Source organism: Cygnus olor, chromosome 11 (genome assembly GCF_009769625.2).
Source record: "Cygnus olor isolate bCygOlo1 chromosome 11, bCygOlo1.pri.v2, whole genome shotgun sequence".
NCBI classification, from domain to species: domain Eukaryota; kingdom Metazoa; phylum Chordata; class Aves; order Anseriformes; family Anatidae; genus Cygnus; species Cygnus olor.
This window is the reverse complement of record NC_049179.1, coordinates 4281031-4306663: the sequence shown is the minus strand read 5'-3', so window position 1 is coordinate 4306663 and position 25633 is coordinate 4281031. Positions and strand designations below refer to the sequence as shown.

General features: G+C 36.1%; 1 protein-coding gene across 1 annotated transcript in view; it reads left to right on the top strand.

The window, feature by feature from the left end:
* ADAM10 (ADAM metallopeptidase domain 10) overlaps positions 1–25633 on the top strand; it is a 49511-nt gene that overhangs the window by 6378 nt on the left and 17500 nt on the right. Inside the window, 3 exon segments of the mRNA XM_040569613.1 lie at positions 4166–4316; positions 16951–17069; positions 18508–18666. Coding sequence (XP_040425547.1) covers positions 4166–4316; positions 16951–17069; positions 18508–18666 — 429 coding nt within the window.

Here is a 25633-nt window from a genome sequence, read left to right as displayed (position 1 = left end):
AGTTAACGTTCATTTGGAAACTTTGCTTTCAGCCCTGTCTGAAGTCCATCTTCAGAAAAGCTCTGTAATGGCACGTGCCCTGGGTGGCGTGCAGCTGCTTTGGTTTTTTAAGAGGGGAGAGTGCTTGTGGCAAGTACTTGCCATGAGGGCACTTAAAAGGAGGTGTGGAGTTTGGGGTTTTTGTTTGTGTGTTTGTTTTTAGTTTGGGGAAAGTTTCTGTGTGATCACGGAATGTGTGTAACTTTGCTTTAGCAGAAGGGTTCTCTTTGTTTTATTTTAACTTTTGCTTAGCAGAAAGAACATTGTAAGGCTTTTTAATGTCAACAGTCTTTTACTCTCTTGTCACATTTTAAAACTTCTTTATGTTACTCAGCTGAGGGCAGCCTCAGCTTTCCAGGTGACCATGAGGCCTGGAACAGGTCCAAAGTGTTTTTGGGCCTTTCAGGAAGCTGTCCTGCTTTTAAACCTTTTTCTAGGTGCCTGATGCTGTTTAAAAAGTACCTTGCAATGCTGAAGGAAAAAAAATGGCCTATAGCAATTTAAAGAATGCGTTAGTAGTAGCTGCCTACCACAGAAAAGTTGAAGATAATTTAATTTGTTAAATAGTCCTGTGTTGGTAGAGCACAGAATTTTGCACCTTTGCAGCATACAAACTCCTTAGTTTTGACGTTTTCAAAGAGTATTCATATCATATTCCTGATTTACATTCATTTTAAAATTAAAACTTCAGTTAATTATGCCAGTAATTATGTCAGTAACTTATGCCAGCTAATTCTGAAGTTTTTCTCTAATGTTGATGCTTTTGGCTCACATAGCTGGAATTGGAAGGCATGTACCAGCAGTCAGGTAAATGCATGTTGTTCATCAGTCTGATCTAACAACTGGGCCCGGGCTAATTGTGTTTGGTGTACGGAAGTCTTGTGCACTAGTAGGTGTTTCTGGTTTGTTTTGTGGGAGTAAGCCTAAAGTGACAGGAGATACATCAGACATGGACAACATTCTTCACCCTCAGTATTCCTCATGCTGGTTGGTGAAACTTTGGCTTTGTAGAGTTTCTTATTGGGATTAGAACTAATGTAGACATGCTTAAATAACAAATTTTGTGAATGGTAAAGGCACTTAAGAAGCCTCTGGTAAACAAGATGAGAATGGACTTCTGAGACTAAGAGTAAGACACATAGGCCTTCAGTACCGGGAGGAAATTTGAGTGGAGTTTATCTGCAGTATATCATTACTTGAATTTTAAAGAGAGATGGCAGTATCATGTTGTGCACGTTCCTACTAAATGCAAGTGACACGTTTGGAAGTATTCATTTATTTAGTCATCTTCTGTATCACTCACTGAGGTGCGTGGAAATCAGACATTCTAATCCCTTGAAAAGGAACAGAGGTGCTGAGAAATTCGTTATATTAATTTAAAGAAGACCTCATGATAATAAATACAGGAAAAGGTAAATTTATATTTTGCTTACAAAATTGTGCTATTAGTACAATAACTTTTTTCCTTGTGAAAATGTAACTATTTGTACCGTATTACTGAGGCAAAGTTTTGGGATACGCTTCTTTCACTGAGCATGCCTGGGCCTTGTCAGTATACGTATCTGAAGGGAAATATTGCATAGAATCTCTGAGAATTCTCACTTTGAGGTTTATCTGACATTAACTGATTATGAGATGTACTGTTTTATATGGTTCTGGAGCAAATCGGAGGTTTAACTCTTCATGTGATCTCTCAGATGCTGTACTTCAATATTTCTTCAGGAAAAAAAAAAAAAAAAAAGATAGCTCAAGTGTAAGGTTCCTGAATCAAGCATAAACTAAAGAATTGCTGTTTTTCCTGAAGTAGGAGATTAAGGAAGGAAGGCTTTGAAGCTAGCTGGGGAGCCAGGAACAATGGGGCAAATGCATACATGCAACTAAGAACAACATTCAGTGACTAAAGTACCACAGAAAATGAGAAGAAAAAAAAAAAAAAGGAAAAAGAAAAAAAAATTATACAACCCTAAAGCAGAAACTGGTGCATAATGTTATTCCATTGATTTTTGGTTGCCCAAACTTCAGAACATGGTAGTAGATACTGCTATACCAATGTAGATGCTATGAGATTTAAACAAATGCTATACTTTGCATTCAGGAAAAGTTTAAAGATTACTGATTAATCATGGAATTGAAAAAATAACAACTTACAAGTTCTATGTTCTAATTTTATATTGTAGTTAAGACTGTGTTTTTATACTGTAGCTTTCAATAGACAATTCAGGTTTATGTCAGCTCAATCTCTTCATAAATGAAGTTGTTGACAACTGAAATTGTGTCCTTTTTGTGAAAGGTAATGTGTTATGACTAGTAAAAACGATGACAGTGCATTTACTGTACTCATTTTATATTTGTAGCACCACATTACAATCAGTGCATTGAAAGGACAGAATTGACTTGTTTCAATAAAAACAAATAGTTCAGCAAAACACCTTCTAAAGTTTTAGAATATGCTTTAGCAAAGGGAAGAACTTATATAGAAATTTTTACTGAATATGAACAGTTCTAAAATGTTCCTTCTAGAAATAAATTTGTCAATGTATTGTTACAGATTGCTTAAAAAAATACTTTTGCATGATAACTGCACACTTACCTTTGAGTGATGTGATCCACAAAGTAGTTTCTGTAATGAGTTGTTGATTTGTTCTTCAGAAACAGTTGCTTCTGTGGAGTTACAAGATAAAAGTTAGTGTTATGTTAGTTGTATAAAGTATATAGAAGGGATACTGCAAGCCTTTGTTTCAAACAGGGCGAATGCTTGCATGCTAACTACTGATAAAAGTTATATATCAAAACATACAACTAAGCTTTGAATGTGTGAAACAATATACATTGCTTGATACGCTTAATTCTTTCCAGGCTTCAGTGTTTAGTACATTAAGAAACAGGATACAATTTGGGTCACATATAATCTGGCTTTGAAACCAGAACCACTGAAGCGATCTTGCTCTTGACTGTAGTAGATTCTAGATATAGGTATCTAAGTAACTTCTTATGATTGGATATTTTAAATACTGAAAGGGTTTAAAAATATTTTCAGAAAGCATGTAAAAACAAACAAAAAATCCTATATGCATACCTCTGTTGTAAAGCCACAGTGATCTACTTTTTTTTTTTTTTTTTTTTCCACATTATATTCTATTGTTTGAACTTTTAACTACCCTTTTGGTCTCTGACCACATTTAATGAATCACCTCCTCTCAGCTCCTTCCCCAAGTCTGTGTTTACTTTTGTCAAGCAGATGCAATATTTTCCATGCGTGGTGTTCTAGAGCTGGTCTTTGATATGGAAGTGCAGTCAAGTGTTGTTCTTGTGAAGAGAAGCACAGTCAGATGTGCAGCAGCAGGGGATGGAGGCTTTGGTTGTTGTTGGGATATGAAAGTACACTTCACATTGAATACATGGTGTACTGTCAATTTACTGTGCATACGTTTCTGTGATCGCATGGGCTATGTTAACTAATAAGATCATAGAATCATTTAGGTTGGAAAAGATCTCTAAGATCATTGAGTCCAACCATGAACCTATCTTAAAAAGAAGTATCCAAAATAGACTGAACTCAATTTACATCTTTGGTGATGGCATCTTTGACAAAACTCTTCCAGGTGGTAGAATGTTCCATGTAATTCAAAACATATTGCTAGATGGCATGATTTACTCTTAGTTTTCCTGGTTATCTGGCATCTAGAATATAAACCTGAGCAGGTGTTTCAGTGCTGTGAGAGTAGAGTGAAAACAGAAGTATGATTCTTTTAGGGAACCAGAAGAAAGATGCTAAGCTGTTAACACTTCTCATGTCTGGATCAGGAGTGAGTTTCTGAAATGTATCTCAAGCATTCCCAATGTAGTTTGCATTGTTGAAGTAGTTTTGATTGAAATTAAAGTGGAAGATGCCCTTCAAGGTCCATCTATTGCACTCCAGCTGCAAGTGTGCATTCAGTCTGTAGGACCACAGTAGAATGAATCTGAGGTATACGAGGGGGTAAAAAAGAAAACCAAAATGTATGTTGTGTAGGAGTCAGGTTCTCATCATCACCATTTTGCTCCACAGATGTGTCATGCTTTGTAGTGTGGTTGTAACCTTAATAATTTCTCAGACATGCTAAACTTTCCTCATTTCTCTTTTCAGGCCAGTATGGAAATCCTCTAAATAAATACATTAGACATTATGAAGGATTATCTTATGATATGGATTTGTTACACCAAAAACACCAGCGTGCCAAAAGAGCAGTATCGCATGAAGATCAGTTCTTGCGCCTAGATTTTCATGCTCATGGAAGGTTAGTGGTATTTTTAACATGTACAAGTTTTAAATATTTAAGTTTTGTTTTTTTTTTTAACTTATATAGTGATATATAAATGGTGAAATATAGTCACTAGATTGTTAGCTAGAATATACTAAAATGCAATGTTTGCAGTTTCTATGGAGTGTTTGCTCTGGTTTCCAGTATAAATGTGAAATTGTTACTTGTAATCACTCATTCAAACTTCTGGTGGTAACTGTTAATGTACTTCAAAGGTTAAACAGAGACATATTGGGAACAGAGTGGCACATGAATCTGAGGTGCTAGTGCGGCCTTGGCATATTGGTTTACAAAAAAGATGCCAAACCTTGCCTAAGCAAATTTAATTAAAGAAAAGTACACTTTCAAATTGCATTTGAAACTACAAAATTGGCCCCCAAAGTGTTGCTTGATGTGTAGTAAAATGGCATTTGTTTTCTGTGCAGCTGTGGAATTTAGCAGTTATTTGACATGGGAAAAACATGATTGCTGCTACAAGATTTGCTTAGCCTTATATTTAACTTCTGACTGAAACTTTTCAGCTAGAGAAGCTAGATATCCAGTGTGAGCAGCTGAAGTATAATATGAAGATTTTACCTAGGCAATTCTGAAATAGAGAGATCTTCCTTTTTTTTTTTTTTCTTTTTTATAATTAAGAAGGAAGTGAAAGTAAGTTAAAATATTTGTCTGTATCTTTGTTTCTGTGCAAACTCTATCCTGTGCAGCACCACTGTCTTAACATTTTTTTTTAGGAATATGTAATGCCCTTGGTTGTTTAGTGACTTCAAATAAAATTTAAATAATGAGCACTTGCTAAATAATTGCTGTCCATATCTAGAAACATAGGAAGTTTGACAGAGCAAAGGTAAAACCAGGTCTTCCAAATCCATGTTTGGAGTGTTTGTTCCTTCTGCGCCAGCAAGTAATTTCTTCAGGGAATGAAGTGTTGCTACTGGAGGTGTATGTTGTAATGACTGAATTTTAGTGCGTGTTCCCAAAAGGTTAGTGTTAGCATAGTATTTGCAACTGCTGTAGAACAGCAACCAAAATCCTAAATTCCTGTCCTTAAAACCACGTTTTTGGGTGTGATTTTAGTCCAAGAAATTTTATTATTTAAAGGAGAGTCGCACTGCTGCTGTCTCTGCTTTAGCTTCACAGCCAATCATTAGTCTTTGCTATTAAATTGTTCTTATAAACAAAACTGCAGAGTAGAATATTGCAAAGGCTCCTCATAATGTAAACCTCTCTACTTTGTAATTAAATCTCCAGGGAAGTTACAAGACAGTGAAGTTTCATTGTAATGCTGCCACTCTTAAATTAACTGTCAGCCAGCTGTTTAGGCTTACCAAAGTGTGTTCTGCTGCAGAGGGGAACAGGCCTGACAGCATTCCCAGCATCTTCTGTGTGCTAGTACAAGTAGTCTTAGAACTTAGAATAGTATCTGGGAACTGATCGAGCTGAAAATTATTTGGCAAAAAAAGATCGGTATGACTTGAAAGGGTAATGCAGGGAGGATCAGACTTGTTCTTGCTGGGAGCAGTCCACGTTTCTGTCTGCTTGAGCAGGTTCATCTTGTCATTGGTAAAGACTCCATAATGCTCTCTGTAAAACAGAGCTCCTGGCATAGCCTGTGCATTCTATCTGTGTTAATAAGGTGGGCTGAAAATCCTCAAAAAAAAGTTAACAGTACCTGCAATAACGAGGTCTGAAAATTCTTTTCTTTCACTTCCAGGATCTTAGTTGCACCTGGCCATAGACAAGCAGGTCTAAAAAGATTTTGAGAATAGCTACTGTTACTCATGAAGGAAGCTGTTGATATTTATTTTTATATGTGGAACTGATTCTAAGTCCCTGTGCTCTGAGGGATGAATTTGATAAATAAATGGAGGAGGCTGAATGGAAATATAATGTAAGGGAAACCAGTCTATATATCAGGATTTTGGTAGTTTCCTGTGATACATGCAACACTTCCTGCCAAAGAGAGAATAGTTGCCAAGATATAAACTTAGTCCACAAAGTCCTGCTAATGAATTTGAATGTGTTCTTAAAAATTGTTTTCATTTTTCTTTAAAAGTGAATTATGAAGGGTCAAATGAATTATGTTTTAATATGTACAGTATGTTTAGTAACTTTTGAAGAATGTATAATGACAGTTTGGAAAAAAGCATGAAGAGGATTGCCTTTTTGTAGTTGAAATTGGAGTGTTGTGACAAACTATTTAAGTGATGTGTATCATCATGACAACATTAAAACCTTTCTATCAGATATTGTAATTAGTTTGTAATAAGGTAGAAAAACACTTGTGCAAAATACTTAAACCATTTTGATTTAGCCCATAGACTCTCAAAGCGTATTTTTATTTTAATACAGTCAATGAAACGTTAAAGCATTCAGTCAACATGAGGCTTGAGCTCCTGAAAACTCGACCCTAATTTTTTTTAATTTTATACTAAATAGTTCATTAAGACTTTGGGCAGGTACAGTGATTTATTGGCATATAGCCAGAGCACTTTTGAGACCTCAGTGTGAAGTATTTGTATGATAAGTCTTTGCTCTCTGAAACTTTGTTAGAGTACAGTCTAGAAAAATTAAATGATTGTATAATTTACTAATGCTGTCCAACTTGCATCTAGTTAACTTAATAAAGATAGTACACAGCTATTACCTATGTCAGTAACCTGATGCTAATATCTGTTTTGAGTTGGCTTCTGAAGAACTGTTTGTCTTATGTGGACAGGAAACAGTGAAGAAGCTGTCCTAATATCTACAGCATTTCACTGCTGGAAATAGCAAATGGAGCTAGCTGCACCACAATGGCTTTTATGCTGCATTTCGGGTACCGGTTTGAACTTTGTAAGCCTAATTTTCCCATTTGGGCCAGAAGGGCCTGTTGATCACACCGCCGGTCAAGATAGGGAAGTGATTTGGCTGGGCGTTTATCAGCCTGGCTAATTGCTCATTCAATTCACTGTGTAAGCAAACTTGCTGTCATAAAAATGGGTGCAGAAATAAGCAGATGTGATAAGAGGGATGATGCAACACTACTTTTTTCAGTGGCAGTGCTGATGTGTGCCAGAACAGTATTCAGCAAACTTAAGGGTTTGTTGTCCAGAAAATGGTTGGCAGCTAGAAGTATTCTCTGTGGAAGTTGCATCTGTTTCTTTTCAGTAGACTGTTCAGGTTTAAGAGCTCTACTTCACAGGACTGTTTTGAAAAAGATAAAAGAGAAATAATACCAAGTGACTGTGTAACCGTGGGCTTAGTAACTGTTTAATAATGTGCAATAGATACTGTAATGATAGAACTAAACCCACAGCTATCATTCTTCACACCAGACTAAGTAGTTCTGCAAATGGGTGTATAACACACCATTGTTTGAGAAACCCTGCCTTATTTAATCTTCATCTGAAAGTTAAATGTTACACAATAAGTCTGTTAAGAACACATTTTTCAAACTTCTTGTTGTTGGGTGACCTAAAATACAACTTGCTATGTCAGGTTTAATGCCTGTATTAAAACATACCAGCCATTATTCAATGCTAAAACACTAGCTTAATAGGTAACTTAAGATCGCTGAAAGTAAGCTACAAATTCTTTTGAATCATAACCCATGTAGTTTAGATGAGTTGACGTTGTTGCTTCACCAGTGGTGCAGAATGTGCTTATTTCTAAAAGGCTTGAAATCAGAAGGAATTTGAAGTTTAAAACAATATAGTTAGGAATCATAATGTATCGGATGTGTCATTTTATAGTGAATGTTTTAGTGTGAATTAATTTAAGGTGTCCTTTGAGCACAGGTAGGATTCACACAAAATTAATTAATGCATGGTGTTACTATTAACCAATTAAGTTCCTGTTATGTTTTAGCTTTTTAAAAGAAAGCACCCAAATGGGATGGTTCATAGAAGAGCAATGCCTGTGGCACCAGGCTGAGATGCAGTGAAGTAGTTTAATGTGATATAACTTTATTTTGCATGTCAAGGTAATGTCAGCAATTTTGAGAATGAAGTTGGAACATCGCTGAAATTGACATAGTATTTTATACTTGTCTTGACTTACTAAACCATAAAATGTGTACTCATTTGCCTACTGAGCACAACCATTCTCATGCAGAGAAGTTTGAAAGTTTTCTTCTCTTTTTCAGTATAGATGTTTGCAATATACTAATTGCAGAATATCTTAAACTGAGTTCCTATCAACTGGAGAATGTCAAACATATGCTGGATACTTCTCTATTAGGGATTTCATTTTCAGGACAGAACTTCAAAAACTTGCCTGCCCTCTGGTGATCTCTCAACTTAGAAACTGTGAATTGCTGATAGCCTGATACATTCAGAGCAATAAAGGAACTACAGCTATGTAGTGTTTAACTGTGCTGTCAGTCGTTTTACCTAATGCTTTCCTAATAACTTATGCTTTCTAATTTTTTCCTAATTTGTCCTCTTAATAACCAGTCCACACCCACGTTCACTCTTTCACCTGGATTAGTTGATGACTCTTGCTTGGTAAAGTTGCCTATGCAACTTCAGTGAGTGAACAAGTAGAATTTTTCAAGAGGCATTTGAACCCATAACACCTTACTACTAAATTAAAGGTACACCAAGAGCTTCCTTCAGATCTTCTGCAATTTAACAACCATTTTTCTTAGGTTTTTACTTTAATTTGGGCTTACAAGTCATGGCAGCTAAACCCATTCCCAACATCTTCAAATCTTAAAAACTAGCTCAATATAGGAAAAAAATGACATAAAGACTATAAGGTTTTATGTCAGTTTGTGCAACTGGATTAACCTGATCTTCAGCCTTCACCTTATGCAGTTCATCTGGACTCAAAAGTACATCTGCTCTGTCATCTGCTGACTATCATTTCACATTTCAGAACACTGCATAAATGCTTGGGGAGGCTTGCTGTATGCTATGAGCTATGCAATATTTCTGGTGCAGTTGTGAATGGCAGGAGTGGAGCACAATTTCAATCTTCCTTCCAAGTGTTAATTTTTTTATTCTTGGCTCTGTAATTCGTAACCCATTTTATTGCCCTCATTATTCAGAGTTGTTAATTGTTTGTGTTTAGGATAGTTGTTGACTGAGCAGATTATAAGAGTCAAGGAGGCTACCCACAAGGAAGTCACATCTGATCTCTTGAATCTCAAAAGTGACATTCTGAGATGCTGTCGGAAATGGACTGAAGTAACTGAGCTAGATTCTCTTGGATTAAAGAAGACTTTTTTGTCATCTGCTGGCTTTTATTTCACATTAGATGTTCTTTTTATAGCTTTTAATTTATTTTGAAGTACTCCTGTAATTTTGCATACGATATAATTCATGAAATTTGTCTTCTACTTTCTGCAAGTCTGGTAACGTAAAGCATATTCTTAGTTACTGGGCTAATCTAAAAATTTATGTCATGTCTTTGTTTTCCAGTTCCATGTGTACTTAAAATCCCAACTAAACAGACTAATTTCTTAAGTAAGCTGTTTTAATGGTCATCCAATAGGACTGGCTGGCTTCTGTGATTGATTTATTTATTTATTTCCAAGATTCTTCTCCTACAATTCATTTTAGGCTGTCCTGAATTTAAAAAGAAAAACAAATAACCCCAAACTGTAGCCTTTTCAGCATTATTCAATGCTCTGTGGCCATTCTTCCATTATCCTGTATCTATTATAACTTCTTTTAAGTTAAATACCTTTAAAAATAACTTCCTAGGCAAGAGACCAATGAATCAGGTCTCCCTTTTTACATCCATTTTGATGAAAAATACCTGTAGGCTAAAGATTTGTCTTACAGAGATTGGATAAGCAAGAACCTAAGTTCTTACTCATTGCTGGCTTAATGTGTTTTCTCTGATACTAAAAAAAAAAAAAAAAAAAAAGAAAAAAAAAGTTTGATCTATGGGTTAAATGTCTTGCATTTTATGGGTTTAAATACAGTACCTTGGAGTATGTTTAGCACTTGGGAAAAAAAGCATTTAGCATTTCAGTCAAGTTCGCCTGGAAAACCCAAGTCTCACTCTAATGTCTATTGGCATCGAGGTGAGCCTGCGTGGCTGCAACGCAGAGCTTCCCGGTGTGTTAAGGTGTTAGAACTCTTTGACCAGCAAGCTTTGGTGTACGTAGCCAAATGAAAAGCGATAGACTTAAATGAAAGTGCTTAGGGAATGCATTTTCTATCTACTCATGCCATGCTACCAGCTAGCAGATTTATCCTAATGTCTTTCTTTTTTTCACTGAGGAAACTTCTTTATAAACTAGTTTCTTAGGTTGAATTCATGGAGTAGCTTAAATTTTTTCTTCACCTGTTTTTTTGGGTTTTGTTTTGCGTTTTTTTTTTCCTCACCTGTTTTTGAAATCTGTTAGAAGGTGGCACATTTTCAAACCTTATGTAAATACAGATGGGAAGGTTGTTTTGGATGAACAGGAAACCAAGTGGCATAGAGTTTGTACCTAACTCTCCTAACTAAAAGTTTGTACTGAAAGAAAAAAAAAATCAGCCCTGGATAAAGATTATCTGCTCTTAAAATCTGAGCACTGTACTCTTGAGGACAGAGAAATACTTGACCTGCTTTCTAGGAGTGTACACTGGACAACCCATAGCTACTTGTTAACCTACTTGGATGGTTTCTGCTATCAGAGCCAGCTTATGTGTTTACAGCTAGGTATATGAAGAATAATCAGTGGCACATTGTTTAAGGTGAAGGCTACCTCCTCAGTTATGTGCTTCTAGAATAACAAGCTTGGCAGGTCTGACTTCTGAAGGTCAGGAAAGAAGTCTCTGAGCAATTAGAAAAGCCACTGTAGGGGGTGTCAACGGCAAACAAACATTAGCTGCAAGCATTCTAGTTGGGATTGCTCAGTGTACTGATGCTGTTGAGATTGGTTTTTATATAAATACCTACTAGAGGCTGATATTGTCTACCTGCATCTAAGTAGTTAATAGAAAGAATGCTAAACCTGGAGATGCCGTCACCTGCTGTTTCAAAGATACATTTTCTTTAGTGCAGGTAGATGGACCTTGGGAATTGTCAGTTACATGATGATGGATATGTTGTGTGGGCTTACTAGTATGTAAAAACAGTGTAAAATAATAATGTCCCTAAGTGCGGATTTCACCTGTAAGTAGTTTAAATCCACTATTCAGTTGTTAAGCTGTCTCCTATTTATTACAGTTCAGGGTTGGAATGAGTTGAACAGCCTGTGGGTGTTGAACTTAGATTTTGTGATGCCTCATGTGGAGGGCAGGTAGAAAGAGGGGCTCAAATTATTTTCCAGCAATAGACTTTCAATTTCTCAGAGATGAGAGTCTTTGAATTCTTAAATGGGAAAATGTAAGGGTAAAAGACTTGTACCTCAAGCAGAGTAGTATCTTCTGGATCCTGCCTTGTGAGGAGACTCACAGAAACACATCTGCAAAGATTTGTTGTGCATCTGATTCCTACCAAGAAGTAGAATATGAACCTAGATGGACTTTCCTTGGCACACTGCATATTGCTGCAAGCCCATAACCTTCTGTTTCCTTTTCTCAGGCACTTTTTCCAGGTGTGGCATAACTCCTCCATCTTCCTCTTTTCATATATTTTTTTTAGTTAACAATCTCCTCTGGTCCCTGAGTGATTCTACATCCTTAGCCTGCCACTGGTTGCTAATGGGAATCTGATGGAGGAAAAATAGGGAAGAAAAAGCACCGAGTACCCTTTCTGCATACTGCTGATAGTATCTTTCTCTGCCAGTTTTGGAAAACAGTCTGCAGATTTTGTCAGTATCGTAATGTTTTGAATGCTTCATCATGGCAAAATCATTGACCCTAGACTCATACTGAAAAGAAATGGAATAATAGATTAAACATTAATTCTTGCATTTGCACCTTTAATGTTCTTTTTGTCTTGTGCTGTCAGCATATGCACACAGCTTTTTGTTTAAAACTGCTTGCTCTGTGATTAGAGCACAAGATTCAAATAACTGGAGCCCATGGGAAACCAGTGTTTTTTTAACTAAACATGTCACTATCACCTATTTTTATTCAATTATCACCAGGTTGCTGCATTATGTATGTGCAAGTCTGATATAGTCTCCCTGAGGTAAACTACGGTAAAATCAAAATCTACCTCTTGACGGTCTTTAGGGTACAACTGTTAATGCGCAAGGCATGGAAAAATGTATTTTTTAACAAAGCCGATTATGTAACAATGTAAACAGTTTTACTGAAAATTCTGGCTTCGGTCAAATGAGCAGCCACACAGTAACTAAATTAAGTTGCCAGGTATGTGTAAGACAGAAGCCGCAATCAGTAAGCAAGGTCAAATCTTGGTCTTAATTGATTTATGCCTATTCTAGACACTCCTGCTGCTGAGAAATGTCTTATGCAAGTTAGTAAGTGTGAAAATAAAATGAGCATTATTTTTCTGGAAATAATTACCTTCTGCCTGGTATGTAATTAGCCTAGGAAATAGCTTAGTCTACGCTGCTACAGGTGCTAGCACAGAGAACTTTACACATGCTGCAGATATGGTAATTACAAAACAAAAACAAACAAAAACAACCTTGAAGCTTCTTGCTTATTCCATTCTGGTTTAGAAACCGTATCCATGAGTGATACAGACAAATCGGTTGCTCTTCTCTGGAGTCTTCTGTCCTCAGAACAATTCATGATGTTACCAGATTTAACCCAGGAAAGAAAACCGAGATGCATTCTCATCCATATAATTTTGAGGATAGAGTCTTGTGTATAGTCCCTTTAAGAAAGGGGAAGAAATACTTACTTAGAAGAAATCTATAGTAAATGTTAGATCAACTTCTATATCAGGTGAGACACCAAAATGGATTTTCTGTAGGGTCTTTGGAAATTTCTTACTGACAAATCAGATGCATTACTGAAGTTGGTGGCTGCATTCTTAATTCTGTCTTTGTAAAGTGGGATGAGCTGGATTTTTTGGGGTCCCTGCCAGCCATGCATTTGTTTGATGCAGCCGTTACAATTTGGAGTTTCCCCAGCTATAAGCTGTCATCTTTCAGTGCAATTAATTTCAGTGACACTTGTAAGAAGCGCACTAACATGTCTCTGCATAGCCATAAAAATGAAATTTACTTTTCGTATTATAGCTTTCATGTAATACATGGAGTTTTATGATTATTGTTGTTTAAAGTTTGGTAATTTGTTAAAGTTGTTAACTCTTGGAAGTAGAGACTAATTGGTAGTTTATTTGCTTTCCCTGACTGCTTATCTTCTCCCTCCTTTTTTTGATGGGAGAGAATTAAGGGAAGAGTAGTCATTTCATTTTCAGAATGAGAAGGGTCAGCAGTCCACACAGATAATCCTGTTACCATCAAGCATGTTTGAATGACCAAGAAAAGACCTATTTCAAAATAGCTCTGAAGTGTTCGGGTTATCTAATAGTTTGGCTAAATTAAGAAATCAAATGGTTGAGAATTGTCCATATGAAACACATCTGCATTATTTTGTACTTGAAAAAGTTCTCTAATCCTGCAAAGAGAGCTAATTATATTAATAATCAGATAATTGACAGCATAACTGAATTAGCATTTGAGTTACAATTTAGTGTTATATACCAGTGCCAAAAGGAAGAAAGAAGAAGAAATGAAAAGGAAAAAAAAAAAAAAGAAATAAAGCGTTCTTGGTTTTAAACCAGTGAAACTGTATTTAGTACATCTAACTTCTAACAGTCCATGTTGAAGTGACAGGTAGCGTAATAGTGATGGGAAGGGGATGCCGCCTAGGAGGAAGAACAATTTCCAGCTTCTATAAACTGTGCTCAGCTTCCCCTGGCCCCTCCAAAGGCACAGTGCTGTAGTGCAGCCCATCTACTCAAAACTGACCCTGACGTGTGGTTAGAGGATAGTCAGCAGTGGTAGTCCAGAAGTGCAACACTAAACGTCATGCTAATTTGTAAGATGCTTACTTAGGTGACTTGGTGACTGAGGAAAGGATAGCTTGGATGACTCCCAGTCGAGGCCTAAGGCTTGTTCATCTACCTACTTTGTTATTTCAGGCTCAAATTGATAAATGATTCACTTTCATTCTATGATGTCCAAATTTTTCCTGCTCCGCTTACATATACAGGAGTTAACACGTAAGAAGTATTACATTGTCTTACAAAGTGTATTTCAAACCTACATAGAAGTTCCTGATGCAATTGGCTATTAGAAACAGTTTCTTCAGTGTCTTTTTAATTGACATTTTTCTAGTGGTATTCGTGTAAGGTTAATTGCAAAGTAATTGTTTTGTACTTCTGAGCAAATATATTTTTTTTGTCTGTTTGTTTTTTCTGGAAGTTTACTTTCTTCACCAGAAGAAAAAAACAAAACAAAACATCATTTTAGCCATATTAGATGTTCTTGGTGAGATTAGTAGAAATTTTGGCTCACCACAGACAAAATTATAGAATTATTACAGTAAGAAGTCTTTATCATATGTTAGACATGGGAGGAGAGCTGTTCTAAAGTACTGAGGGTCTCTGCTCATTTAACTTCAGTTCAGATGTACTTGGAGAGAGTCTCATCCATCGTCAGTAACTATGGGGAACTTGGTCACAGGGGAAATTCAAAACTAAAGTTCAAATCTTTCTAACACACTGAGCAGAGTATTACAAAGTGAGTAGAACTTCTTGAAGTACATGAGTGAAAATCTTCAAGTTCTTAACATTCCTGGTCTTACTTTTTTCTGCCTGTTCATTTCCAACTTCTACTCAGAAAAGCCGCACAAAATAAAGTGTTGTGTCATCCACCCATAATGTCTTGTATAATTTTGTATAGGATGCTTTCCTGGGATGCTCATTCATGTTATTTCATCATCATCATTGTCCTGTTATGAAAAGACAGCTTTTTAGAGCTAGTAAAGATACTAACTTAAAGGGGAAAAACTCGTGCTGTGTCTGTCCATGATAGTGTAAGTACTTAAATGGATGGTTACCATCCACGTGTGGGTCCTATCTGCGCGTGGATAGTTAGTGACTGTTTACTGACGTGCATTTTTCAGTGACTGATATTCAAGTGCATCTGTAGTGAGTTGTTTCTTCATTTTAAGCGGAGAATCTGCCCAGCTATATTACGTCCATATTGAAACAATAACGCGAGCACTGGCTGGCTTGGCTGTGAGCCTGAGTGTCACAGGGAACTGCTGAAGTTTAACCTTTCACATCCATTAGCCATATCTCAGAATTTCATAACCTATAACCTCATAGGAGATAACTCTCATGCATCACCAGAGGATGGTGGTTGCTTTGAAGATTCATTTTCACTGTGGCGACAATAATAAATAAAGATGGTTTGACTGTAGCATAATGTATGCATTATAGAATAGCCAACATGAGTCACTATAGAGCCCTTTCAAGCATAGGCATGCCTTTTTGCTTTGATCTTGAATTTTACATTTTAGCATACAGTTATTTCAGAATATTTATACCTATAGTTTCATTATAACAGCTAATATGCAAGCGAAAATTGAAGATATTCTGTGTTTAATTTGGATAAAGCCTAATTACTTCCTAGTGTATCTAATTGACTTTACACTGTGGTCCTTAATTTTTTTGGTTATTCTTCTGTTAGTACAAATGGACATAAGCTTTCCCTGTGGAAAGTCAGCTCCGTCATTAGTATACAGTGTGTACTGAGAGACTGGTCGTGCCCTTTTGGATGAATACTCTGACACAGAGCTAGTCAACTTACCAAGGCTACTCTTGATGTAACAAATTAGTGACATAACTATAATATTCCTTCAAATTCAAGATTGTGCAAATCTAAGAAAATCAAGAATAGAAGTTCACTGATCTGTATTTGAACAATGTATTGATACAGAATTTAGGAAAATAACGAATGAAATGCTGAAATAATGGATGTCACAGGTATGAATTCATCTAGGTGTTCCTGCTCCAGCAGGGGGATTAGACTAGATGATCTTTCAAGGTCCCTTCCAATCCCTAACATTCTGTGAATTCATGTATAACACTCAAGTTATGATACGTGACTCTACTGAATCAAACTTCTGTTTTCTTACAAAGATAAGAATGTCATATGTTTCATACAAAGACTAGCAGTAGGAGTTCTGTCAAAGAACTTAGTGTTGTAATTTGGACAAGGTAATTAAAAGAGTGGAGTTGTTTACATAGTTACGCACATAACTCTACCAGTTTTAGTATTTGCTTCAATACAAATGTTTCAGTTTCAGGTGATACAGTAATTAGCTTACCCACATTTCATTTACATTATACTTAAATTTTGGCAAAGAAAGTAAAATAAGCTGATAGTGGTTCTTATTTATTCTGCTTCTCATCTGTCTCACAGAAATAATTGATTTTTCCTATAGTTAAATCTGCATCTTCTAGAGGAGTGGGAACAACTCAGAGTCAGCATTTTAGATGTATGCACTTAGGTCTAACCCTATGTTCTGGCTTAAATCTTGTAGATTTAGCTTCTTGTATCAAAAGCATCTAAATAGTCTTGCTTAAGGAAATCTTTCTAGGCTATGGTCAAATTCTCGGACAGTATAAACATTTTCTATAGGTAAATTTTACAATTTTGCAAATTGTTTGCATGGCAGTGTTGGTCAGAAGTACTTCACTGAGTGCTTTTGTAACTGAAGCTCAAAGCCAGTTTACCATCTGTTTTTATTCACTTCAGGCACTTCAACCTTCGAATGAAGAGAGATACATCTCTTTTTAGTGAGGATTTTAAAGTAGAAACATCAAATCAAGTAATTGATTATGATACCTCCCATATTTACACTGGACACATTTATGGTAAGTACTACACTTTAAAATGGATTAAAGTGCAGTCATTTTAAAACAGGAGTTTTTAAAAGTACATGCAGGAAGTGAATATCTATGTGATTAGGTTGCCTTCATTGTTAAACTTTAATAATGCATCTAAATGAAATTCCCCCTGCTTTTATTCTCAAATGAGTGATAGTTAAATGATTTTTTTACTTGGTATTTCTTGTACATCCATGAAACTTGAGGCTCAACTCAGTTTATGAACTTATTCTTTATAGAAGTCTGATGCATTAAAAAAAGAAAAAGCTGTCTGCATTTAAACAAAAAAAAAGTAAAATCAGATACTGTTCTTAGTTTAAAGAAATTGAACGACTATAGAGCTGCCACCATTAAGGGTAAAATACCTGATTTCTGTTATTTCAGTAAATATAAAAGAAAATTGATTAAAAAGGAAGGAGAATGAAGGAATTAAAAGTAGATGAAGAGGAGGATTAAGACTTGCTCTGTCCCTCTATACAGTCTGTCTCAGATCTGAAAGAAATCTAACTGGCTCCTGAAGATCTCTGTTAGTAATGTCCTGCAGTCTTAAAGTGACAGTTTTGAACTGGGGAAAAAAAAGTATACACAGTGCTTAATATGCATCTAGGTAGACCAACGTGCTTGTTGACTTAAGTAGGTCAGATGGCTTTTGAGGTATGGGAGTTGGAAGTACAGTTTTGATAATTCGATAGTGTGATTCTGAACCCTCCTCAATGGAGAAGTGTATAAACGTTTTTCAGTAATCTTCAATGCTTTTTATGGAGAAGGCTTCTGGGGATGTTGCATATTGTAGCAGACAGTTGTACTTATCCAGATTGTAAATGTTTCAAACACATAATCATTTCATCCCACATTTAAACCTAGCTACAGTTTCTAGAGGGTTATGCCTGAAGAGAAACATGGGTGTCTTGCATATCGGGAAATCTTCCTCAGAAAGCTTTCAGAATTCAATATACACTCAATGATTTTTTTTAATAATTGTATGAATAGGTGCATAATGACAGCACTTGATTATAAGATTTAATGCTGTATACATGACAATTCTGGAATATGGAGTTGAATTCTTCATTGTATGCTTTGTAAGTCTGTCAAGTATGTATCTGATTTGTGCTGAAGGCTTTGGAAGCTATCCAACTTAAGAACTATGATTTTGGGCAACCATGTCTTACTGTTGAATATTCTTAGTCTTCAGAGTTCAGGCACAAATTTGCTGCAAGAATGTTTTACTGCTATTACATAGAATCTTACTACTGTATAATTAATAGGTTTTTAGCAGTTGGAAACTGCTGCACTATTAAGATAATTATGCAACTATCATGCCTTAGCATTGTCTGATTAACACCTTGTGTAGAGTGTATTCTTGAAGTTTGCACAGGACTGAAGGCTTTTAGGAAGGTATTAAAAAAGTACCTTTTTTCCTTAACAGGTGAGCAAGGGAGTCTTAGCCATGGATCTGTTATTGATGGAAGATTTGAAGGGTTCATCCAAACTCATAGTGGGACCTTTTATATTGAGCCAGCAGAGAGATACATTAAGGACAAAACTTTACCATTCCACTCTGTCATCTATCATGAAGATGATATCAGTGAGTACTTCCATTTTGTGCTACAGATGAAATATTTTTGTTATTAAATGTCAAAAACTGTAAGCTATTTATAAGCATCAAGTGAGACTTTGGTTTGCATGTGACAATGTGAATTGTGCTGTCCTAATGTGATTAAAACTTATGGTGTGAAAAAGATTTAGGGCAAAACCAATTGAGTTTTCCTTATTCTGTCATTTTAAGCAATCCTTAGCGTATAAGCAGTGTATTTTCTGCTCAGTAGACACACATTTCTTTAGAAAAATGCCTTCTTAACACTCCCTAGTCTGACTGATCTTTCCTGTGATCTGTAAAATAAAGTGTAATTAAAGTTCAAGACCCTATGCACTTACCAACAACTAGTAACGGTGGTGTTTGTGGAAAATGAAAGCTTCACCTGCATGTATAGGTCACAACGGTCTTCAGATAGCTTGTTAAAAGATGTGGTGGCACCCAGTATGTCCTGTTTTAAACAGCTGTGATGGGAGTTCTGTCTTAAGTCTACAGGGAATACTACTTGAAGAGTATAGCCTCAGAAGTCTAGCTTTGGATGTAAACGTCCAGAAGGACAGTGAAGTACCATAGAGAACTTTTATGTCTTCAGAACTGATGCATCAGTTCTGCTGTCTGCCTGCCTTTTTATATATGATCAGTCTTCAGCTGACAGAAATACAAACAAATACAACTTGCATGATTTCAAAGAGCTTCTGAATTAATGCAGTTACTGAGTCATATGTACGTTGTGAGTGGCACTTGTTCTCTGACTGCTTAAATGTGCATCTTCCTGCTACTTACAAGACCCATATTTGAGAATGAAGTAACCTCATAGGGTAGTGTTTCACTTACTGATTTTGGCTCTCAGAAGTTGCAAAATGAATTTAATTTTCGGCTTTACAGAGCATTGCAGGTGGAAGTCTGAGGAGGTCTTTTGCCTTGCTGGAACAAGGCAACTGTTGAACAGGCAAGAACAGTTCTTGGATTATTGCATGGTTCTCTGCGGTAACATGAAAAGAGTAGTTGGGAAAAGTAGTAAAAAACTACAAAATCCTGTACTGAAACTGTAAGATACAGTTTTATAACAAGCTATCTGTAAATAATTTGCACATGCTTCTGAATTCTTTCAGTATAACTGGAAAAATTCAATTCACTGCCTGATAATGGGAATACTGGACTACCACTTACATAGCACTTTCTGTAAATAAGTCCTTATCTGCTTCACAGGAGTTTTTATTAACCTTGTTGTAGAAATGGGAGGGGGGAATTAAAGGGACATAAGAGATTTTCCCTGTTTCCAAGGAGCAAGGCAAGCAGGAAGATTATCTGTCCCTGTTCCTTGTGCTGTAAACAATAGGGGGACTAAAAATACTCTTCACTGAAATCAACTAATGAAATAAATCAAACTATACCTTAAAGGACCAAATGATTTGATTTTATGAAAATTAGTATTGCTGTCTTGTAGAAGCAATCTCTGTTGTAGGAGTAAATTGATCACTTGAGAGCTGGATAAAGCTAACAATGAACTTGGTTCATAGTAATGTCCTATTAAACTTAATAGGAGTAGGATGTATATTCAATTATTTATTTACATGGTAGTATGTTGGCTTACACTGTTTTTGCTCTTGAATCTAGTGCATCAGTCATCAGCTAGAAACAAAATCAGATTATCAGAGAGGATAGTCTCAATCTTTTCCAGAGAGCCACATCTAAGCAACAGTAAAATACGGCTTCCAAATCACCAAATGAGTGATTTGGAAATGAGTGAGCATTGGAGCTTGTTCAGCATGGTTGAAAATAGCCCATCCTGAAGCTAATTCCAAGCAGCACTATTTGAAAATGCACCACTCCTGTTGTTTACAAGGCAGAGTCTGATGTGCATGCCTGATGATTGTACAGTTAAATGCTTTTTTCATTGGTATCCTAGATGCTTCTATGATTTCTGTGGTCTGAAATACCTGAAGTATACAACTGCTTCTGTTGCTTTCTTAATAGTGCTTTTGAGATTAATTTTTTTGCACCTCCTTAGAGCTATTTTTGAATTGAACTGCATTTCCAAATTAAAAAAAAAAAAATAAAGTAGGCTTTACAGTAGCTTTAAAAATAAAGCAAACCCTAATCTGTTACTGTATTAACTTAAGCTAATTCTTGTGAAATAGAGGCAAACTTGTAGTATCTTACACAAGACAAAGGCAACAAGAATGCTCACATAGCTAATTTAGGAGAGACTGGGGGAGGAGAAATCTTTGCTTTAATTTGGTATATTTTTTGGTCACTCACATATCTGCCTTTTGAAACAATATGCTTTTTAGTGCCTTTCAGATATCACAATGCAACATATGATTAGCATCTCAATGAGGTCTTTTTCAGTATTTAAACAAAAGTGTTTTTTGTAAATGGGGATTATATTGTCAACTTTGTAAGGCTGCTTTTGTCTGTGTTACAGTAGATGTGGTGACCAGTGGAAGGCAGCCTTCTATTCACAACTTGAAACACAAGTTGAATGATTTTAGTTTCTAAGCCACTCCCGATCAAACAATTTTATAATTTAGTGCAAGAGAGATGTAAACTACTATTTTCATTAAAATGTTTTGGAAGCTATTTTCTTTTAAGGGTTAAGATTTCACTGGAGCTGTATTTACTGTATTTAAATCCTGTATGCTGCAAGTGTATCCCCGAGTTCATACAGTAAAATACAAAATCAGTTGCATATTTCCTCAGATCAATAGTAGACAGGAAAATCCTGTTCAGAATTTCAAGGAAATGAAAGTGGTTGTTTAATTCTCTGTGGTCTGGGAAGAACTCTACAACTGAAAAGTAAAGGATTTTGTAGTTTCGCAAAGCAGTATCTGCTGATTGAACTGAGTGAGGATTACAGACTATTTATGATTTGAGAACTTGATTTCTTGTTTTTTTTCGTAGGGTCATTGCCAATATTGTAATGAAGGTCTACTTGGCACTTGTCACAGGAGCACAGTATGACAAACGGCCTATAATAATAATAAAAACAACACAAAAAAAATTAATACAGTTTTAATTCTATCTACTTAAATTTGGATTTTGTTCTGACACTGTTGCTTTTGGTAGTATTGGCCAGATCTCCATGGCTGTTGAAGGACTGAATCTTTGTTATTTTCAGTGGAACCTTGTCATGTCCTTGCCCCTGCTGCCTAAAGCTAGTATCCATTACATAGTTAACCTAAATACTTAAGAGATTATACTATTTGCTGACAAAGATTCTTCATCACATTTTTTCCTTTTGTCAGGTGTAAAGGATACCTGCCAAAGGTATTTAAAGGATAAAAATTCTTTTATTTCATTTGAGTGAGTTGTATATATCATTAATAACTTATACCTCTCTGCTATCTACCTAGAATAAGATAAGAATGAAATTAAAAAGATTTTGTTGTTTTTTAATCACTGTTACTACTTTTATTTTAACATCATGCCAGATTGTACCAAAATGGAAATGGGAAAACAGAAACTTTCAACAATAGAGAAATCAAGTATTTATTTTACCTGAGGATTTTTCCTAGTTAGAGAATTGATCCTGTAATTAAATTCTTCTTTTATAGGCTGTGGTGGAAAGTAGGCGTCTAGTGTTTTTCAATTTAACATTGACCGTAAGCAGCCATTTTGATGGTAAAAGCACATGTGTTCTTGTGATCGGTTCATGGGGTTGTGGTAGGTATAAGCCAAGAAGCTCGTGATGCCAAAGAGCCAGCAGAAGGTTGTACCTCTCAAAGCATTTAAAAGCATCACAGGAACGTGGATCAGACTGCTGCGATGGGGGGCAAAGTTGTCCAAGTCATCTGACACCATGTAACTCCTGTCTAGCTTCAGCAATGGAACTGCTGCAGGGGATGGTGGAAATAGATCTTGGAAGATGAACAGGGAACAGTGCCTTCACAGTTCAGGGGTAATTTATTATTTAACAAAAGAAAGCTTTGTGTGTAACTTTCTTTGTAAACAAGGCGTGCTCCCAAGCCGTACTACCCACTATTACCTGCCTCCTGTTTTTAGTGGAGTGTATTCAAATCTGTCCTTGGGATTTGTTTTTCCCAGCATATGCTAGATGTTGGCAATTGTTGTTGCAGACTGTTTAATGTACAATTTTAATGGTCATACACTTAGAGTGTTTCTTACCAAATTACTACTTTTTGAGGTGATAAATATTTGCTTGAATTGCAGTTAGTCAATTTTAGAAATGTATTAAGGGATTTCCTAACCTCTTTGGGAAAAAAGATGCAGAGGTAAGACTGCTTATTTTGTGTAATACATTGACAGCATTTTTTTCTAGTACTGTACTGTCAATTGTCATCATGCCAGAGAATGAATAGAAGTGTGGTGATAACATAAAATGGCGTTTTGTGCTGGTGCAAAATATGCTGTGCAGTCATGTTTCCAGTTACTTTCTGCAGATTCCTGCAGTTGCCGCTTGCAATTGCTTTGAAGCTATGGTGGCTTTACACAGATGAAGTGTGCTGAAGGTGAGACAGTATTGTCCATTAGCTTCTAACTCCTGCCCTTGTATAACGTGCCTTTGTCACAGGGATAAATAGTGATGTGAAAGCAGGCAATGAGAATCACAGTTAGATTAAATAAAGTAGAATTGTTCTACAATGGAAATGGAGAAGGGAAGAGTTGCATCTATAATCCTTTGCACTTAATAATTCCAGTATAGTGATGGTAGCCAGGGTACCACAAAGTGCAGAAGGTAGTGACTGGGCAGTGCTGTTTGTTCAATCTTGGTTGTAGCAAAGCCAATATTACACCAGCTTGTTAATCAAATTGGTGAAGGGATGAAGTGGCTTGTAATATGAGCATTTTTGTCTCTTCATTCCTCTGGCACTGTGCTAGGGCTAGCCATATTGGGAGGAATGTGATGAGACAACTGTTCAAAAATGGTATTTGTGTGTTAAAAATTGAAATATGGGAAACAAATATACAGAAAATCATTAAATAAATTTACATGATTTTAATAACTACAACTCATGAACACATGCATGAAACAGTGAAAGGACAATACTAGTTCTTTCATAAGTCTAGGATTTTTTTTTCCAAATACTAATTAATGCACACTAGAGTTACCTCTGAGGATTATTTTTTTTCTTTTAATTTAAACTAGAATCCTTAATAGAACCCAAACAAATTTATCTTCTGTGCAAAATCAAGATTTTGCTAATAATCTCATTAGCAAACACTAGTGAAAAAGAAAAAAAGAAAGTTGACTGAAGAAAGTGATTTTGTTTCATGTTAGAGTAGCTTCTATAAAGTTCAGACTTAAAATACACTTTGAAGTACAATACTGTACTTGGATATTGTTATCATAGATAAAATTAATTTGCTAGTGAGATAATGAGTAACTCTTTGCATGCAACTGTAAGCTTTCAATTACTCTTTAAGCTGAGATTTTCTTTGCAGAGAAGCTTGATTATTAAGAGGTTCTTTCCTACTATGCAAAGTTTACAATCACAGTAAAATATTTTGTAGCTAGTAAAGGATCCAATTTGAAAAAATGTTAACTATGTTTAAATTGGCCTAATATATCTTTAACTCGTTATAAAAAAATATATGGCTTATTTAAACGTTTGTAAATATATATGGTTGGGAAGAAGGAAGGTTGGAACGCTACTTTAATTGTTGATTTATTTGTCCTTTTAAGCTTATCATTGTTTCAGCTGGATATTGTTGTACTGTTAGTTGGTATTTTGAACCATAAACTCGTATGGAATGCCTTTTTTCAGAGCTCCAAGGCTGCATGCCAAGGATACAATATTTTAATTCCTATTGCTATTTAATTTTCCCCAGCTTTTAATTATTGAAATTTGAAATTCAGAGCTTGATGATCTAGGGAGAACATCTGAAACAAGTTGGGCTTGTATATTGAGATAGTTTAGCAATATCATATAGTATGAATGCAGGAAACATATATGGGAATCAAAGATAATTAAAGGCAACTTTCAGATGAAGCTGAACCAGAATACATAACACAACAGTGCGTGTACTGTGCTGTAATGGCTAGTGGGGTTTGACTCCACAGAACCAACCTAGATATACTTCCTAGGAAAATCCCCTGAAATACATATAATGTGGAGATCAGCTTCTCAAGATCCAGCTCTTAGGCTTTAGAGTTGTACTGCTACAAGCCTGTTCTATCTTCCTGAAAGGAGGTTGTGGTGAGCTGGGGGTCAGCCTCTTCTCACAGATGACTAGTGATAGGACTAGAGGGAATGGCCTCAAGTTGCACCAGGAGAGGTTCAGGTTGGAAATCACGAGAAATTTCTTCTCAGAGTGTTTAGGCATTGGAATGGGTTGCCCAGGGAAGTGGTGGAGTCACCGTCCCAGGAGGTGTTCAAGGAAAGGTTGGACCTGGTGCTTAGGGATGGTTTAGTGGGGGATATTGGTGGTAGGGGGACGGTTGGACCAGATGTTCTTGGAGGTCTTTTCCAACCTTAACGATTCTATGGTTCTATTTACTCTCTGATTTTGGATCTTTGCACTTACAACAACAACAACAACAAAAAGGCATCTTGGTAAAGTTTATGCATTTTTGATAAAACCTGCACCCTGTTGTGCTGATGGTAAAAAGAGTTTGCCCTACAGAAACTGCCTCTGTAAGTATTAGTATATGTGGATCACCATCCCATAATCTTTCCTCTATTATTTGTTACTGGGGCACCAATTTATGATGGGTTCCAGTCTGTAGAGAAACTGAAGGGGCAAGATCTCTTCCCTTCGGTAGTTCTCACCTCTGGAAGGAGTTTCTGCAAGTACAGTGTGCTTACAGATCTTTAGTAGGTACTGACATTCAAAGTTGATAAACCTGTGTTTCTTAAGCACATTAACGTGTGCGATGAGGTCTGCATTGGCAAGTACTGAAAGAATTGCCCTGGGTAAGTAACCAGTTGTAAAATCTTCTCAGTGAGCTAGTTTAAATTTCCAGCTTATTTAACTTTGATGTGTACCCAGATAA